At 47.2% G+C, this 17,888-nt stretch overlaps 1 protein-coding gene across 1 annotated transcript in view; it reads left to right on the top strand.

Annotated features, from left to right (window-relative positions):
* Positions 1–5,270: 5,270 nt before the first annotated feature.
* Positions 5,271–17,888, top strand: part of COPS7B (COP9 signalosome subunit 7B) — a 27,600-nt gene continuing 14,982 nt past the window's right edge. Inside the window, exons 1-6 of the mRNA XM_007941951.1 lie at positions 5,271–5,434; positions 7,258–7,435; positions 9,516–9,591; positions 11,505–11,593; positions 13,647–13,849; positions 16,094–16,199. Coding sequence (XP_007940142.1) covers positions 7,274–7,435; positions 9,516–9,591; positions 11,505–11,593; positions 13,647–13,849; positions 16,094–16,199 — 636 coding nt within the window. The 5' untranslated portion in view covers positions 5,271–5,434; positions 7,258–7,273. The remainder of the gene's footprint in view (positions 5,435–7,257; positions 7,436–9,515; positions 9,592–11,504; positions 11,594–13,646; positions 13,850–16,093; positions 16,200–17,888) is intronic.

Here is a 17,888-nt window from a genome sequence, read left to right as displayed (position 1 = left end):
CCTCTCCTTTTCAGGCAGACTGTCAACTGGCCTTCTCCTCGTTGGTGTTCTTTGGATTCTATCTTCTTTGTGTCTCACTCACCAGCACACTCACTTGGAGTTTCAGTTACTGTCTATATACTGACCTACACACACTCCTCTCTGAAACACATCTCTCTCTCTTGAGTGCCAGTCTGTTTGCTGACCTGCCTTCCAAACTCAGTAGGCGCAATTTAAACTCAGTTGCCTTCCTCCCATTCTCAAATTGCCTCCCTCCTCCACAGCCCTGTTTACTTATACCAACCACCTCCAGCCAGCCAGCTACTGCCTACTTAAGCCAGTATCCTGAATGACATCTTCCTTCCCTCTCCCTGCATTTAACTGGCCACCAAGTCTTAGAGATCTTATGGCATAAATGTCCCCAGCAATGTTCCTTCTTTTCTGTCCCCAACTGCTGCTACCTTTGTTCGAACTCTCACAATCTCTTATCTCATCTGGAATATATCAGTCACCTCCTGGGTTCACTGCCTCCGTCTCTCTCCACATCTAATCCATTCTCTACAGCAACTAGAGTGACCATTCTGAAACACCAATTAGTCTTACTCTTCTCTAGTTTAAAGCCCTAACGTAGCTCCCGGTGCTCTTAAAATAAGGCACAAACTCCTTCACCTGGTGTTTGCTGTTTGCGATTTGCTTGCTTGGTCTTCTAACACAACTCCAGGACACCTGCCCTAGATCACCTCTCCCCAGACACAGCTGTTGTTGTTAGCTGCTGTCAAGTCAGCTCTGACTCACAGTCATATGTACACAGAGTAAGACATGGCCCGGTCCTGCGCCATCCTCACAATTGTTGCTAGGCTTGAGCTCATCATTGTAGCCACTGTCAGTCCATCTCATTGAGGGTCTTCCCCTTTTTCGCTGACCTACTTTACCAAACATGATCTCCTCCAGGGATTGGTACCTTCTGACCACATGACCAGGCAGAGTTAGGAAAGCCTCATCATCACTGTGATGATGCCCACACAAGCCTCTGTCATAGCCAGATAGACCTATTTTTCCCCCAGGGGACTGAGTTCTCCAAGGTAGGAATTTTGCCATATTTAGATTTTCCTGGGACTAGAACTTGACATATTGGTTCCAAGACCCTTTGTGACCTGACTCCAGCTGGAACCTTGGTTCCAGCAACTTTGGGTTTCTTTTCCTCTGTGACTCCAGTCACTACTCCCTTGCCTGAAATACTCCTTTACCTTCCACTTTTTGCCTGGAAAATGCCGTTTTCTTCCCCATCCCTCTCTCTTCTGTGCTTCCAAAGCGTAGACATATCTTTCCCATAGCACTTAACTCACTGGGGCTTTTTAAGGGCAAGAACCTTGTCTTGTTCATTTTTATATAAATTTCTAGGACATAAACCAACCAAAACCCATTGCCTTCAAGTCAATTCTGACTCAGTGACCCTGTAGGACAGAGGCCCTATTCAAAGACAGGACCAGGCAATGTTTTGTTCTGTACCCAGGGTTGCTATGAATTGGAACCACTTGGTGGCACCTAACAACAAAAACAATAACAACAACACAGTCTTTACAGAAGCAGATTGTGAAATCTTTCTCCCACCTGAGTGGCTGCTGGATTTGAACCACTGACCTTTAGGGTAGCAGCTGAGCACTTAACCACTGTATCACCAGGGCTCTTTTTCTCGGACATAATAGACACGAAAGATATTTTTTGAATAAATTAATGAATTATGTTTTGGTCATCAAGTGGTGCTCCATACATGTGCTGCTATACATGTGGACTTCACAGGAGTACAAAAGAATCACACTGACTACATCTGTAGCAAGAGACAATGGAGAAGTTAAATATCTTCAGCCAAAACAAGGCCAGAAGCTGATTGTAACAGACCATCAACTTCTCAGATGCATGTTCAAGTTGAAGTTGAAGATAATTAAAACAAGTCCACGAGAGCCAAAAATGACCTTGAATATATCCTCCTGAATTTAGAGACCATCTAAAGAATAGATTTGATGCATTGAACACCAATCACTGAAAATCAGAGGAATTGTGGGATGACATCAAGAATATCATCCATGAAGAAAGCAAGAGGTCATTAAAAAGATAAGAAAAGAATTGAAAAGACCAAAATGGATGTCAGAACAGACTCTGAAACTTGCCCTTAAGTGGAGAGTAGCTAAAGCAAATAGAAGAAATGACAAGATCAAAGAGCTGAACAGAAGATTTCAGAGAACAGCTCAAGAAGACAAAGTCAATTATTATACTGTAATGTGCCAAGACTTGGTGTTAGAAAACCAAAAGGGAAGAACATGCTCAGCATTTCTCAAGCTGAAAGAACTGAAGGAAAAATTTAAGCCTCGAGTTGCAGTATTGAAAGATTCTACAGGCAAAATACTGAATGATTCAGGAAACATCAGAAGAAGATGGAAAGAATACACAGAGTCACTGTACGAAAAAGAACGGGTCAATGTTCACCCATTTCAGGAGGTGGCATATGATCAAGAACCAACAGTATTGAAGGAAGAAGTCGAAGCTGCACCAAAGGAATTGGCAAAGAACAAGGCTCCAGGAATTGATGGAATGTCCATTGAGATGTTTCAAAAAATGGATGCTGTGCCGGAGGCACTCACTTGGCTATGCCAAGAGATTTGGAAGACAGCTATCTTGCCAACTGAATGGAAGAGATCCATATTTGTACCCATACCAAAGAAAGGTGATCCCACAGAATGTGGAAATTATCAAACAATATCATTAATATCACATGCAAGTAAAATCTTACTGAAGATAATGCAAAAACAGTTGTAGCAGTATATTGACAGAGAGTTTCTAGAAATGCAAGCTGGATTCAGAAGAGGACATGGAATGAGGGATATCGTTGCTGATGTCAGATGGACCTTAGCTGAAAGCAAAGAATACCAGAAAGATGTTTACTTATGTTTTATTGACTATGCAAAAGCATTCGATTGTGTGGATCATAACAAATTATGGATAACATTGAGAAGAATGGGAATTCCAAAACACTTAATTATACACATGAGGAACCCGTACATAGATAAAGAGGCTGTCATTTGAACAAAACAAGAGGATACTGCATGTTTTAAAATCAAGAAGAGAGTGTGTCAGGGCTGTATCCTTTCACCATACTTATTCAATTTGTATGCTGAGCAAATAATCCAAGAAGCTGGATTATATGAAGAAGAAGGTGGCATCAGGATTGGAGGAAGACTCATTAACAAGCTGTGATATGCAGATGACACAACTTTGCTTGCTGAAAGTGAGGATGACTTGAAGCACTTGCTGATGAAGATTAAAGACTACAATCTGCAGTATGGATTACACCTCAATATAAAGAAAACAAAAATTCTCACAACTGGTCCAATAAACAGCTTCCCAATAGATGGAGAAAAGATTGAAGTTGTCAAGGACTTCATATTACTTGGTTCTATGATCAACACCAATGGAAGCAGCAGTCAAGACATCAGATAACGTATTGCATTGGGCAAATCTGCTGCAAAAGACCTCTTTAAAGTGCTGAAGAGCAAAGATGTCTCTTTGAAGACTAAAGTGTGCCTAACCCAAGCCATGGTATTTTCAGTTGTCTCTTATGCATGTGAAAACTGGACATTGAATAAGGAAGACTGAAGAAGAGTTGATGCTTTTGAGTTGTGGTGCTGGAAAAGAATGCTAAGAGTATCATGGACTGCTAGAAGGACTAACAAATCTGTCCTTGAAGAAGTGCAGCTGAAATGCTCCTTGGAAGTGAGAACGGCTAGACTTTGTCTCACCTACTGTGGTCATGTTGTCAGAAGGAACCATTCCCTAAAGAAGGATATCATGCTTGGCAAAGTGGAGGGTCAACGAAAAAGGGGAAGGGCCTCAACAAGATGGATTGACACAGTGGCTGCAATGATGGGCTCAGGTACAGCAAGGATTGTGAGGCTGGCATAGGACCGGGAAGTGTTTCATTCTGCTGTGCATAGGGTCATTATGAGTCAGAGATGACTCGACAGCACCTAACAACAACAACAACAGTGCTGCTCTAATGGAAAATACCAGAAATGGATGGCTTTAACAAATAGGAGTTTATTTTCTTATAGTTTTGGAGGCTAGAAGTTCTAGTTCAAAGTGCCAGTTCTAGGGGCTTGGTGAAGGTCTTTCGACCTTAGGCTTCAGCTCTGCCTCTTGTTCCTGGCCCACTGAAGCTGGAGGCTTCTCTTAACTCAGGCAGCTGCTGAGGCTGACAAACCCAAGGTTGACAAATAAAATGGCAAAGTCTCAAGATTACCAAACAACACGGCAGGCCACTAGTTCAAGTCCAGAGACAGTTCCAAGATCGGCAGGAAACACGGCTGGCTGCTGAATGAAGACTCGGCTACATGCAGGGTCCAAGGGTGCCAAAAAGCGCAGAGACCTTTCTCAACACTTCTCCTTATATGCTGGAAGCAGACCACATCCCTAAGGCAGCTACTTAATTGCTCCAGTAGATTCCGTCATGAAGCTGATTACCATTCTCATCAGGGGAAAAAATGCATTCAGTGCTCCTTAGCCAAGTTGACACATGACCTTAACTACCACAAATTAATTGGTGCCAGGTGCCTTTGCATCATTGTATCTGAAATCTGCATTGTAATGTGCAAAAGGGCTCTTTTCTCCATCTTCAATGCTTGAAGGACTGTGGTGTACACTTTCAAAGAACCAGTTTAAGTGTTCTGCGGTATGGCATTGCATAGCCATCTTCTCAGGGAGTTGGTGAGCACCAAATGCTAGTCCAAGAATGACACTATGGTCACACAGCCATTATTGGCTCAGCCCATCTCTTGCTTATTTTAAGACATTTTCTGAATAGAGGTCAAGAACATGGTCTTGGCTTCAGATAGCTCAGGTTCCAGTGCTGGCTTTGCCACTTACTAGCATTTGGCTTTGAGGTTTCAGTAACTCACCTGAAAAATGGGACTAATATTACAGGCCATGGAAGGATAAAGTAGTAACATTACCTAGCACATGGGGGAAAAGCTCAGTTAATGGTGGGGGTGGCCGAAGTTGCCGTGAGGGGTAAAATGCAGCCAAAGAGGCGGATTTCTGGCCCGGGATGGTGACAGTGATGGTTTAGGCCCCAGAACCACGTAGGCCGCCGTCCTCTCCTCGGGCTCCTCGCCACCCTCCTCCCTGCCCAGTTCCCAGGTTCCAGCCCTGACCTGCTTCCTCCCCTGGCCAGGTCACGCTACAGGTCGAAGGCTGTGATCGCGGTGGGGGAACCTTGTGTGGGCGGAACTCCAGTGCAGCAGGGGGAGGCTTCCGGGAGAGCGGCACAGGCAACGGGTCGGCGGAGGCAATAAAGCGCCGGACGCCGGGCCGACCATGGACGCTTGACAACCTGCGGGCAGGCGCTGGGAGGCCGAGCCAGTGACTCAGAGGACGGCGAGGCGGCGCGGACAGGTAGGGGCTGGTGAGAGGGTGGGCCGTGTGGAGGGCGGCGCGCTAGGCCTGGTCGAGCGGTCCGGCCGAGCGCTCGCCTCAGGGAAAGCCCGAGTCCACGCCGCGCCGCGCCGCCCCGCCCCCGCCCATGGGAGCACGCCCCGTGGATCCTCAGCCTGCGCCCGCGGCCCTGCCTGGAGCACGCAGCCCGCCCCCCGCCGCGAAGTCCCTCCCGGCCGGCGACCCCTGACTTCCGCGGCGCGTCTGCTCTCGCTCGCCAGCTCCTCAAAGACTGCCTCTTCCCTCCTCTCTCTCCCATCCAAATAGCGCTCTCCCTTGGCTGCAGTCCATCTCACCTGGCCTTCGCCGCTTCTCGGACCCTTCTACTCAGAAGAAAGCGATTTTCACCGCCTCCTCACCTTCCTGCTCCCACAGGCTCTGCCTCTTAGGCGGAGAGCTTTTGGAGGGACAGAGGCGTCTGTCTGTTACGTTCCCACCTCTCCACCCCCGCTCCCTCCGATCCTGGCCCCTTGCAGACAGATCCCCATCTGTCTCTTCACACCGGTCCACCTAATAGGGGATTTTCTTTCCATCTCTCCTGACCGTCATGTTTCCACCCCTCCCTTTCTTCTCCGCTCCCTTACCCTACCCTGCTTAGAGCCCTTTGTTCCTTAGCACTTCACTTTTTCTGTTCTTAACAAGACCTTCTTAGGTGACATGACACAAATGTTTCTCTAATACTTTGAAAGGGCTGCCACTCTTTGTGCCAGCGTCCACCCAAAAACTTGTTTCTTTGCACCAAACTGCCCTTTGAATTGTTGTGTGCTTCACTGCTACACCCTCTCACCTTAATCTTGTCCTGCTGCCCCAGTGTGCATCATCCTCAGAGGAGTAATCTTACACAGGACTCCTGCAAGTAGGTGCAGAGGGTGTATGTGTCCGCACATACACAGCATGTAGTTAGGTTATACAGCTGAGGGGCCTTCAGGATGGCAACACAGTGTCTTCACTGTTTTCCAAAATCTTTTGTTGCTTTCCTGAGGTTTTGTACAAGTTCTGAAGTCATGTCTGGTAAAAATGCCCCATACCAGAAGGAGGTCACCTATAGGGAGTCACACAGCATGTGCTTTCTTGTTTGGATGTGTTACTGCTTATCTTTAGAAATGATTTTTCCTTCTTATGCTTAAGTGACTTCTTGAATGAGTGGAGACATCTTTCTTGTCTGCTTTTTGTGTTTTCCTTATTTGTTTCTGGCTGTGGTGGTGGTTTTGATGCCATCCTGGCTTACATCTGGCTCTGCTGTGGATGGGTAGTACCTTCTGTTTCTTAACCAGAGTCTGTCATTGAGATGGGTATGAAACAGCTGTGGAGGAACTCCTGCGTGCATCTTGGGTTCTGGTCAGGTGTAAGGAGTTAGAAGGTACTGCCTCCGGGGAAGGAGCAGATGGGAATGAGGAGGGTTTTACCAAGTGTATTTCAAACCTAGAAGGGGGACAAACCAAACTAAGCCAAACTCACTGCTATCGAGTCAATTCTGACTCATACCAATCCCTATTGGGTTTCCAAGGCTATACATCTTTATGGAAGCAGATTGCTTCATCTTCTGTGGAGCAGCTGGAAGGTTTGAACTGCCGACCTTCTAGTTAGCAGCCAAATGTCTTAGGCACTGTACCATGAGGGCTCCTTCAAAATGAGGACAAGATCCTTTTAACTCCAAGTTAGCCATCTAGCATCTGGACTCAGAGCTGTTTGCTCTGAACATTCCCAGTCATTCTGGTATCTGACCCAATAGTAATAAGCATAGACTTTGCAAAAGAAAAGGAGGAATGCCTGACACACTTTTCTTTTGCACAGATCTCAAGGCCAGAGAATGGCAGGTGAACAGAAACCCTCAAGTAATCTCCTCGAACAGTTTATTTTACTAGCCAAAGGTACCAGTGGCTCAGCCCTCACTGCTCTCATCAGCCAAGTCTTGGAGGCTCCTGGAGTGTATGTCTTTGGCGAACTGCTGGAGCTGGCCAATGTGCAGGAGGTAAGAGCTGATTCCTCCCACTCTGTCTTCTGTGTTCTGACCGTCCTACACTCTTAGCTTTCTAAGGTATTGCAGTTGGGGAAGCATTGTGGACCTGTGAGGTACCCTGGTGAGGGAGGTGTAGGAATTGGTGGGGCAGCGGGGAGTGGGAGGGTGATGTCCTGGCTCCTTCTATTTCCTATTTCTATCCAAACTCAGAGCAAGATTGGATCAGGTTGCTGACAATCAGAAAGATAGAAGAAAAAGGCAAATTGAAACTGGTAACTTAGAAAAGTAGTGCTTTAAGCCTGGACTGATGTTGAGTAGAGGACGTTTCAGGTGTTCTAGGGACAAAAAAAAATTCCGCTGCAGATGTAGATGAGAAAGATCAGCCGGGTCTATAAATAGCAGAAAATGATTGCTACTGAAAATGAAGTGGGCAGGAGTAAGGAATAGATTGTTCCAATGACACAGGGCAACGGTGAGCCACGGTAGATGGATCACAAAGGTAGGACATGAGAAGCTGGGAGGCAGTCCTTCTTGTTTCTTGTTTTGTTTGCTTGTTTGGTTTGTTGTTGTCATTAAGACCTTGGGTATCCAGTTTTTGTCATCGTCTATTAAAAAATGAGGTCTTTTGAATGATCAGATGGAGCTGAGAGACGGCAGGCAACCTATGCTTTTCAACCTCTCTTTCCCACTTGGGACACTTTTAGTTTTTAATTGTAAATTTTTGTTTAATGTTTGTCTTACTTACTAGACTGTAAGCTCTGTGAGGGTGAGGTCTTTTGTGTTCACCATTGTTTCCTCAGAGCTTCATGTCTAGCCTGATACATGCAGGCTTTCGGTTAAAAAATTGAATTTACCAGAGATGGAAAATGAATTCTGTGAGGAAAACCTAAGAGAATTGGGTTCCTTTTTCAATAGAAGGGATGGCCAATGGATTTGTTCCTATAGGTTCACGAAAAGCCTGAATAAATATGCTAGGTGGTACATTTGTATCTGTGGAAGATTGGCTAAGAGGAAGTGGATGGAAATTCAAACCGTAAAGACCTTACAGATTTAGGCCAGTGGGAGAAGTTTTGGAGTTTCTGCTCTAGAGGAAAAGAGACAGTCTATTCAGTTGGTTTTGTAGTCATCTGTTTGAAGGGTGGGGATGAGGCTTGATGGTCTTTAGGAGGTCTCTTCCAGATCTGATCCAGGGACCTGAGGATGTTCTTGGAACCTGAGAAGGTAGACTTGGGTGTCAGGATGCCCCAGTGAGCGTGCTCAGCAAATTACCTTTACTCTCTCTGCAGTTTTGTTTTTGTTTTCATATGTGAACTAGTTGTCTTCTAGTGGTCTGAAGTTATGGGTGCAGTTCTTGGAGCCCATTTTTAAAAGGTGGACGAAATGGAGTGGTATCGCTGTTGGTGTCTGCTGAATACCACTTGGATGTTCCTGTCTGAACTTCACCGAGTTTGGTAAACTGCAACAGGAGGAGGGGCGTGTTTGCAAGTGAAAGGAACACCCACTGAAGAGCAGTTCAGGCAAAGCTGTGGCTCTTTGTCATCTGTGTCAGTGAGGAGTAATTGTAATGAAACTTTTGATTTGGGGAAGCCTGATAGCCTGGTTCTTGGCCCAGCCTGGCTTTTCCGTGGCACCTTATGCTGTGCTAACTCATTCCAGAATCCATAGTCCACGTGTGTCTTGAAACTTTGCTCAGTTTGGATTGATAGTGGCTGATTCTGTATCTGCCAAACTGGTATGTGGACACAGCTGCTCCAGCATTCACTTGAATGGCCAGGGAAGCCTGAGAAAACATGAACTGCCTACAGCACTTAGTGCTGTATGTATGTGTGTGATGAACTTGCATGCTTGGGCATCCTGTGTCAAGTGTGAAATGTGTCTCCTAAAGGAAGAAAAATTAACTTTAGGGCCTTCATAATCTTACTTATGTTCTCCTTAGTCGAGAGCTGGAAGGAACTTCAGGGGCTAAGTAGTCACACAGTGTGGGAAGTATGGCCATGGCATCTTAGGCACATGGTCACCTTCCTCTGAACACTTAGATAGACAGTGATGGATAGACAGCTTGGGCTGTGGTGAACTTTTGTTTTCTCCTCAGCTTGCCGAAGGAGCAAATGCTGCTTATTTGCAGCTGCTGAACCTGTTTGCCTATGGAACATATCCGGATTATATAGGTGAGTTGGTTAAGATCCTTCAAAAGAATTGTGTTTCTCTGTTTGAAGGTGTTACCTCCATGAGATCATTGTGGTTTGGGATGGGAACTGTTTGGCTTGAGTGCTTCCCATTTTACTGGTCTCTGTAGGTGATCTTAACATAGTGAATTGCCCTTCTCAGCTTTTATTTGCTGGTAGGTAAAATAGGGGCTGTGTTTAGGCTCACTTACATGTAACCCATGGGCCTTGAGTTGACTCTGACCCATAGCAACCCTGTAGGACAGAGTAGAACCACCCCATAGGGTTTCCTGAGCATTTATCCATCTTTTAAGTTTTTGTAGCCCTTTCTTGCATTCTGTAGTCTACATTGCCATTCTCATTCGTTGGGCAACTGACTCATTTAAATTCGAATCTTAAGTGTCAGTAATGAAGTGTTTGCATATCTACACTGTAACTTACATTCCTTCCAAACCATTTCTTCCTGGCGTCCCTAGTTTATTTTAGTAGTGTGCCAGCAGCTGATACTCAAGGCCTTCCCTCTTGTGTCCCTGGCTCCCCCTTCTCTCTCACTGGCTGCTTCTTCCCCCCTGCTGCTGTCAGACCGCACAGTGCCGCTTTCTGGTGTATCGAGTTTTTCTCACCTTTGTTCTTTCCGCTGCATGTGCCCTGTCTCCACCCTCACTTATTACAGAGGCAGCATTGTGTAGACTCCAGGACCAGGCTGCCTGCTTTAAAGTCTACTCATATGTCCTTCACTGTACAACTTTTGTGCCTTAGTTTCCTTACCTGTAAAAAGGTGGTGACGGTAGGTCTTCAGTCCCTCCCCTGTACTCCTGGAGGCAAGCTGTTGCCGAATTGAGAATTTGGGGGCTTTATAAAGGTAATGAGATGCATGTACCGTTTTGTGCAACTCCTGCAGAGGCATGTGGCAGCACCTGGAATCAAATACAGCCATAATTTTGCAGGAAAATGAATATTCACAGCAAACGGAGTAGAACCCTGCCTCAGTTGAGGTCAGGAATGCTAGCAGATGGATTTTTGGCACTGTGCTTTAAAACAAAAACCAGTTTAGATTTAGCTTTTTAGATTCCAGCATTCTGGATAAGGATCGAGGACATTGAAATCTGTCTCGTGGGATGTGAGGCTTTGTTGGCTGTGCGGGTGTCTGTGTGCCTCTGTGTGTGTCTACACTGAGTAGAGCATGTTACCTGCAGCTGCTCCATTGTTAATTGTGTTTTTGTCTTGATTTCTGTGCTGGGTGGGACTGAGCATCGTCCAAGGCTCACCTCAGACCCCGTCTCCTCCATGAAGCCCTTTCTGCCCCTCCCCTGCACCCTCCCAGTGAGGTGCTGTCGCTCTTTCTCTCCTGATAGTTTGCCCCTTTCTTCTGGTGGTTCTGCCTCCTGTTTGTAGCTATTGAGATACTGGAGGTAAACCGGGGGCCAGGGTCAGTAAGTCACAACTCCAGGTGTCTGGGGCTACTGGACTTGTGCAACCCAGCAGCCCTGCAAGGACAGTTCGTTTATACTTGACCCCACAAACCACTGAAGATGGCACATTGCACACAGTGGGCTCAACAGAGACAGATTGAACTTAATGTCATGAGGGGCACAGATAGTGTTCCATAAGGTGATTGTCACATCCTTTGGTGCACTCCTGGAGGCAAGCTGTTGCAGAATTGAGAATTTGGGGGCTTTGTAAAGGTAATGGGTGAGACTGCGAGCCCCTATGTGTAGAGACTGTCTTGTCTTCTTTGAAGCACGTTGTCTTCCAGAGAAGAGAGGAGGTGCTGAGTCTCTGCCCAGTGAGTTACTGCAGAGTCGTTACAGTGATTCAGAGGTGGGTTTGGTTTGGGAAGTCTGTGAGCTTGTTCCACAAAAGAAATACTAATTTCATTTTGTGTCTTGATTTCTGTGGTGGGTGGGACTGAGCAGCCAACAAGGAGAGCCTGCCGGAACTGAGCACAGCTCAGCAGAACAAGCTGAAGCACCTCACCATCGTGAGCTTAGCCTCAAGGATGAAGGTACTGTCCCGAACCCTGTCCTGTCTTCCTCCTCACCCCGAGCCAGGCAGTCGTGGTGGCATTGATGAGGGACCCCCGGCTACACGCAGCAGAGTTGCGTCATAAATGCATACAGTTTGCTTGGCAGAGGAAGAGAGAGAAAGATGGCAGTAAAAATAGTGCAGACAATTACTATTTCATTCAGGAAAAGTCCACGCAGGGGTGATTGGGATGTGGTTGCTCTCAGTCCTGGCATGCCCTGGTGCCTCATGTGAGACCATTTTGTCAGACGAAAGGGAGACCAGTGTTTGACGTTGTGTGTATTTCAAACAGCACGGTGTCTCAAGGCAACTTGCCCACTTTGTGGCTCAGTGAGCTGAGCTAGTGCTGGAGTGAAAATTTGCAACATTGGACTTCCTGAGAGGTCGCTTTCATGACTTCGGAACAGTGTGGTGCATCTTTGACTCAAGCCTTTTGCTATAAGCTAAGTGTGCCAGACTGGCTCACTTCCACCCTCCTGAACTGTGCTTAGTGGCAGCAGATGATAGGCCAGGGGAATAAGAAAACAGGAAGCCACAAAGTCCACAGCCCCCAGGAAGCCTGGTACCCAATTCAGCTCTTTCCAGTTTTGCCGCGTCTCCATCTCTCTCTCTCCCTCTCCTCCCTTTCTCTTTCTCTCATGTACGTTCCTTTCCCGTTCAGTGCTGCGGTCTCTGAGAGGAGGGCTGTATCAGAGGTGGGGAGGCTGATCCCTTGGCTCAGAGCCTTTTTCTGGGCCAAGAAGCAGCTTTTTAATATGCTGGCTTCCTCAGGGACTTTTCAAGAGTGAGTAACTGTGATTTTTGTCTTGTGTGCTACTTCACACCCTTCTGTGAGATCTGTTGCACCCTACCACTGAGTTTGTGGCCTCAGTCCAGTTAGAAGCAGCCCGGTGCTCATGGTCTTTAGCAAAAATCCCAGTACAGTTTGTTTGTAGTTGGTTCTGGCCCTCTGCTCAGCCCCAGCCTGTTTCTGAGATTTTGGGGGTTGTGCCCTTGAACATACTTGCTTTTTGCATCCCCCTCTATGATGGACTTAAGAAGGTGGGTGGTTCTGGGGTTGCCATTTGAGTTTCTGCAATCCTTTTACCTGCTCTCGTCATGCTGGCGTTGCAGGCACAAGGCCTATTTTGTTAGGATTTCAGGACCTGACCTTTTTTCTTGTTGGAAGCAGGGACTTCAAGTGTAGCAAAGGGTAGGAGTGACTCTTTCCTCCTCATTTCTGCACCGTGTCGTTGTGAGCCCACCTATTGTCTGTGGATTTCTGGCCTTTGGCCATAGAAAACCCTCCTAGGATGCTTGCTGTTAACTGTCTTCTCTGCACTCACCTTCTTCCCATCTGTTTCTATAGATTTGACCACCGTGTTAATTTCCAAACTAGTAGTAATGGGTCGGAGGGCTTGCCAAGCACTGGGTGTGTAGATACCCTGTTGTCATGAAGTCACACGGAATGTTGGTACAGCCTGCTAGAGTTTGTATTATTGGAACATTGACAGTGGCTGCAAGGGTCTGAGAAAACAGATGAAAACTTCCAGATGACTTCTGAGCTGGCAGTCCCCACTGGCCACCTGTAGGTGGGTGCTCCGGCCAGCACGTTGTTCTGTTTTTCCTCTCCTGGGCAGGAGGCTAGCTCTTGCTGCTCTCTTGGCTTGGAGGCTGGTAACGATCTGGCATCCGGTGCAGACCCTGCAAGCTTCCAGAGGGTGGTGGAGTAGTGTGTACTGAGCAGCTCCCTTTTTCTCCTCTGGGGGGGGGTCTTTCAGATTCTGAGCGTGCTCCAGGGTGTGACAGCTAAAGGCTGGGCCAAGTCCAGGAAGGAGAGCACCCAGGAGAACACATTCTTAGAAGCTGCTGGGTCTCTTAGATCGTAGTTCTCATTGCTCCTCTCTCCATTGTTTATGGCCACAGATGCTAACGATTACCACCAGACTGCCTTCCCCAAGCCCTGAGGCAGCTGTTGCCTCTGTGGGGAAGGCCACCTACTCTTTCATGCTTGCCAGATGGTGTTGATGACTGTCACATGGCCTTACCTACAGTGTATCCCCTACTCCGTGCTGCTGAAGGACCTGGAGATGCGGAATCTCCGGGAACTGGAAGACCTCATCATTGAGGCTGTCTACACTGACATCATCCAGGGCAAGCTGGACCAGCGGAACCAGCTGCTGGAAGTGGATTTCTGCATCGGCCGTGACATTCGCAAGAAGGACATCAACAACATTGTCAAGACCTTGCATGAATGGTGAGACTTAGAGGAGGGGCCCCCTCTCTTCAGGGAAGGGGCTGTTGAGCATGTCTCCTGGGCCTCTGCATGGGGCAGTGTGCTCTCCAGGAGTCAGCGGCCCTCTGTGGGCTTGGGGTGAGTCTGGGGATTGCCTGGGGGTGTGGGGGGGTGCTGCGGACAGGAAGCCAGAGAGTGGAGCTGCGTTTGTGACTGCAGCTGTGTGGCTGCAGGACTTGTTTCAGGCCTCCTAGTGCTTGGCTGTAAAATTGCTCTTCCCTTCATTTGGGGGCAGTGTAGTGGTAAGGTGTGAAGTGCTCAGGATTAGCAGCTGGAGATCTGGAGCCTGGCTATGTGACCTCGTCCTGTGCTTTCCCAACCTGGACCCAAAGCCAGACACAGCTCAGGAAGTTAGTGTTTGTGAGAGTCTTTGGAGAAGAAAACCCATGTTCAGAGTCAGTTGCACCTGGGGCTAGTGGTTGTGTGATGTGAATGAGGGGTGGGGTTGGTCCAATTTGGAAGAATTCCTCGGAATTTACAAAGAACGTTTGAGACTGTCTTCAGGTATAAGAAAAGAATTGGGACATTTGATTCTAATGGCATTTGATGTTTGCAGGCATTGTTACGTGCTCTACGAGGGTGTATTGTGGAGGTATTGAAATGATTCGGGGCTTATGAAGCCGATGGGCTTAGGCGGGGAAGACGTTTGGGCTGAGTTTTGAGGACGGGCAGGATTAGGATGTATGTGGGGTTGAGAGTACGTTTCTACCCAGGTACTCGCCACACGGCATGTGGCAGTTCATGAAGCAGAGCAGGTGGGCTTTGTGCAGAGGGGTTGAGATTTTTTTTTTTTTTTTTCTTTTTCCAAGAAAACAAATGGAGACTCTGGGCTTATCCCTAAAAGGAGTAGCCAGGGGTGACTGGCCCAGCTTTGATGCTCTGAGGTCCGTCCCTCCAGCTGCTGTTGGGGCTCTGGGGCAGTGTGTTTTGCTCCTCACACACCATGTTCTGTCCAAGTGTGGCTCCAGATGTCTTCCTTGTAAGCAGCAGCAGCTTTCAAAAAAATCTAAACCTATTAAATCAGAATAAAAGGGAAATGAACTTAGAAGATCCCCAAACACAAAAGTGGTCTGGCATCTAAATTCTAGGTTCTAATGCTACTAGCATTGGCTGTCCTACTCTATTTCTGATATGGTGGAGACAGTTTTGCACGTCCAGCGTTCCTGTTTCCTGCTTTTCAGCCCCCAGCATGTTTCTGCCTGGAGGTGCTATCATCATATCCATCCCAGAGTGTTTCCTAGAAGAGATTTGTAAACCCTGGGTTTAAGGGGTGGAGATAAGTTTGAAGCAAAATTCGACAGGTGTACCTCACAGAAAGTGTGGGGTTGGTTCCAGACCGCCACAATAAAGCGAGTCACATGAATTTTCTTGTTTCCCTGTGCATACAGAAGTTATGTTTACACTATACTGTAGTCTGTTAATTGTGCAATAACGTGATGAGAAAGTTTGAAATATTGTTAGAATTAGCAAAATGTGGTATAGGGACGTGAAGTGAGCACGTGCTGTTGTAGAAACGGTGCCGATAGACTTGGTCTGTGCAGAGTTACCACAAACCTTCAGTTTGTAAAAGAACACAGTATCTGCAAGGCACAAAAAAGCAAAGCGTGATCAAGTGAGGGCTGCCCATGCGTAGAGGTACCGTAAGTAAAGCAGAGTGCAGTCGAGTGAGAGCTGCCTGTGCGTAGAGAGGTGCCGTAAGCACAGCAGAGTGTTGACAACAGTTGAATCTTCAGTGGAGGGCTGTGGGTGTGCGTTGTACTATTCCTTCAATTTTTTCTTTGTGTTTTAAACTTTTCAAGATTAAAAGGGGAAATTAAAGAATGAGCAGGGAGTTGGCAAACAAACTTACACTTCTGAGAAAAGCAGCAGCTCTGACTGGGAGGCTTTTGGAAAGTGCCTTTCTGATGACAGCAGTTCTTGCTTGGTGCTGCCTGTCATGTCTGAATTCCTTTAATCTCAAGATCTGTGAAAATCGATTCCCATGAGACACAACAGTTGGAAATTAGGCTGTATTCTAGGAAACCACCCCAAAACCATGACACCTCTTTCCATATGCCTCATGTTGTGTGTTCAGAAATTCTCTTTTGGAAGACGTGGATGGGCAGGAGCCCTGATGGGAGTGGGAACGGAAACCCGGCAGGGTGCTGGGAAGGAGAGGCCTGAGGTCAGGCCTCAGCAGCTCAGGGCTGCTTGTCTCCTTCATAGGTGTGATGGCTGCGAAGCGGTTCTGTTAGGCATCGAGCAGCAAGTCCTGAGAGCCAACCAGTGCAAAGAGAGCCACAGCCGGACTCAGCAGCAGGTAGAGACGGAGGTAAGAAAGGGGCAGGTACGCTTACTCCTTCGTGGTGCTGCTTTTTGCTTTGTTTTGGGAGTCTTGGTCTAGAGGAAAGGGAGCTCTGGTGGCATGGTGGGTAAGGCATTTGGCTGCTAACCAGAAGATCAGCAGTTCAAACCCACCAGCTACTCCGTGGCGGGGAGGATGAGGCAATGTGCTTCTGTAAAGATTTACGGTCTTGGAAGCCCTATGGGGGAGGGGTGTCTCTGTGAGTCAGAGTATTGACTCAACGGCAGTGGGTTTGGTTTGGTTTGGTTAGATGAAGTAAGCTTTCACCAACAAGCAGGCACTGGGCTAGGTGCTGGGACAGAGATGAGTGTGCCGTGTCTCTGCTCCAGGTGGTCTGTTTCCTTTCTGGTTCCTGGTCAGCAGAGTGATCAGGCATGGAGGGCAGAGAAGGTTGGGCTTCCTCAGTCCACATGCACCGTGCAGCTGTCGAGCCAAAGAAAACAAGTTGTGGGGCGAATCTTTTTTTTTCAATTGTTATTTGGGTGAAAATTTACAGAGCAAATTCACTTTCCATACAGTAGTTCACATACACTTTGTCTCATGATATTGACCACAATTTACCACAAAGCAGCAGCTCCCCTCCCACTTCCTCCCTATAGTTACCTCTTCCCTGTGTCCATCCCTCCATGCACTCCTACCCCCTGAGCTGTCTCCCTGTGCATAAACTGCCCTTCTTTCTCCCATGATTGTTCTCTCCAAGGAGTGTATCTATCTCAGGGAGATGTTTAACTCATATACCTGTCTATTGTTGGCTGGAAGCCACAGGCATGGTTTCAATTCCAGACCTGAAGGGCAGCTAGGGGCCATAGTCTTGGTGGTTCCACCAGGCTTTATCAGACCAGCAAACTTGGTCCCTATGGGGTGAATCTTAATAGAAAGACGGTGTTTACTGAGTGAGGGCAGGTGTGCTTGGCAGGGTAGTGTGGCTTTAAGATCTGTATCACTCCATTTTTTAAACTGTGTGGTAGGGGTTGTCGTTAGGTATCGTCGAGTCATTTCCGACTCATAGCGACTCCATACACTGAAGAATGAAATACCGCCTGAGCCCGCATGGGCTCCATGATCCTTGCTATACTTGAGCCCATTGTTGTAGCCAGTCTGTCAATCCATCTTGTTGAAGGCCTTCCCCTCTTTTGTCGACCCTCCACCTTACCAAGCATGACATCCTTCTCCAGGGAATGGTTCCTTCTGCTAACATAACCAAAGTAGGTGAGACGAAGTCTAGTCATTCTTGCTTCCAAGGAGCATTTCGGCTGCACTTCCTCCAGGACAAATCTGTTAATTCTTTAAGCAGTCCACGGTACTTTCAACTTTCTTCGCCAGCACCATAACTCAGAAACATCGACTCTTCGGTCTTCCTTACTCATTGTCCAGCTGTCACGTGCATATGAGGTGATTGAAAATATCATGGCTTGTGTCAGGCACACTTTAGTCCTCGAGACATCCTTGCTCTTCAGCACTTGAAAAAATTCCTTCATGGCTGACCTGCCCAGTGCTACACGTTGTCTAATGTCCTGACTGCTGCTTCCATTGGCTTCGATTGTAGAACCAAGCAATGTGAATTCTTTGACCACCTCAATCTTTTCTCTGTTTATTGTGATGCTGCTTATTGGTCCAGTTGTGAGGATTTTTGTTTTCTTTATATTGAGATGTAAT

Source organism: Orycteropus afer, unplaced genomic scaffold (genome assembly GCF_000298275.1).
Source record: "Orycteropus afer afer isolate SDZICR_OR568_19922 unplaced genomic scaffold, OryAfe1.0 scaffold00006, whole genome shotgun sequence".
NCBI classification, from domain to species: Eukaryota; Metazoa; Chordata; class Mammalia; order Tubulidentata; family Orycteropodidae; genus Orycteropus; species Orycteropus afer.
This window is presented reverse-complemented; position numbering and strand designations above follow the sequence as displayed.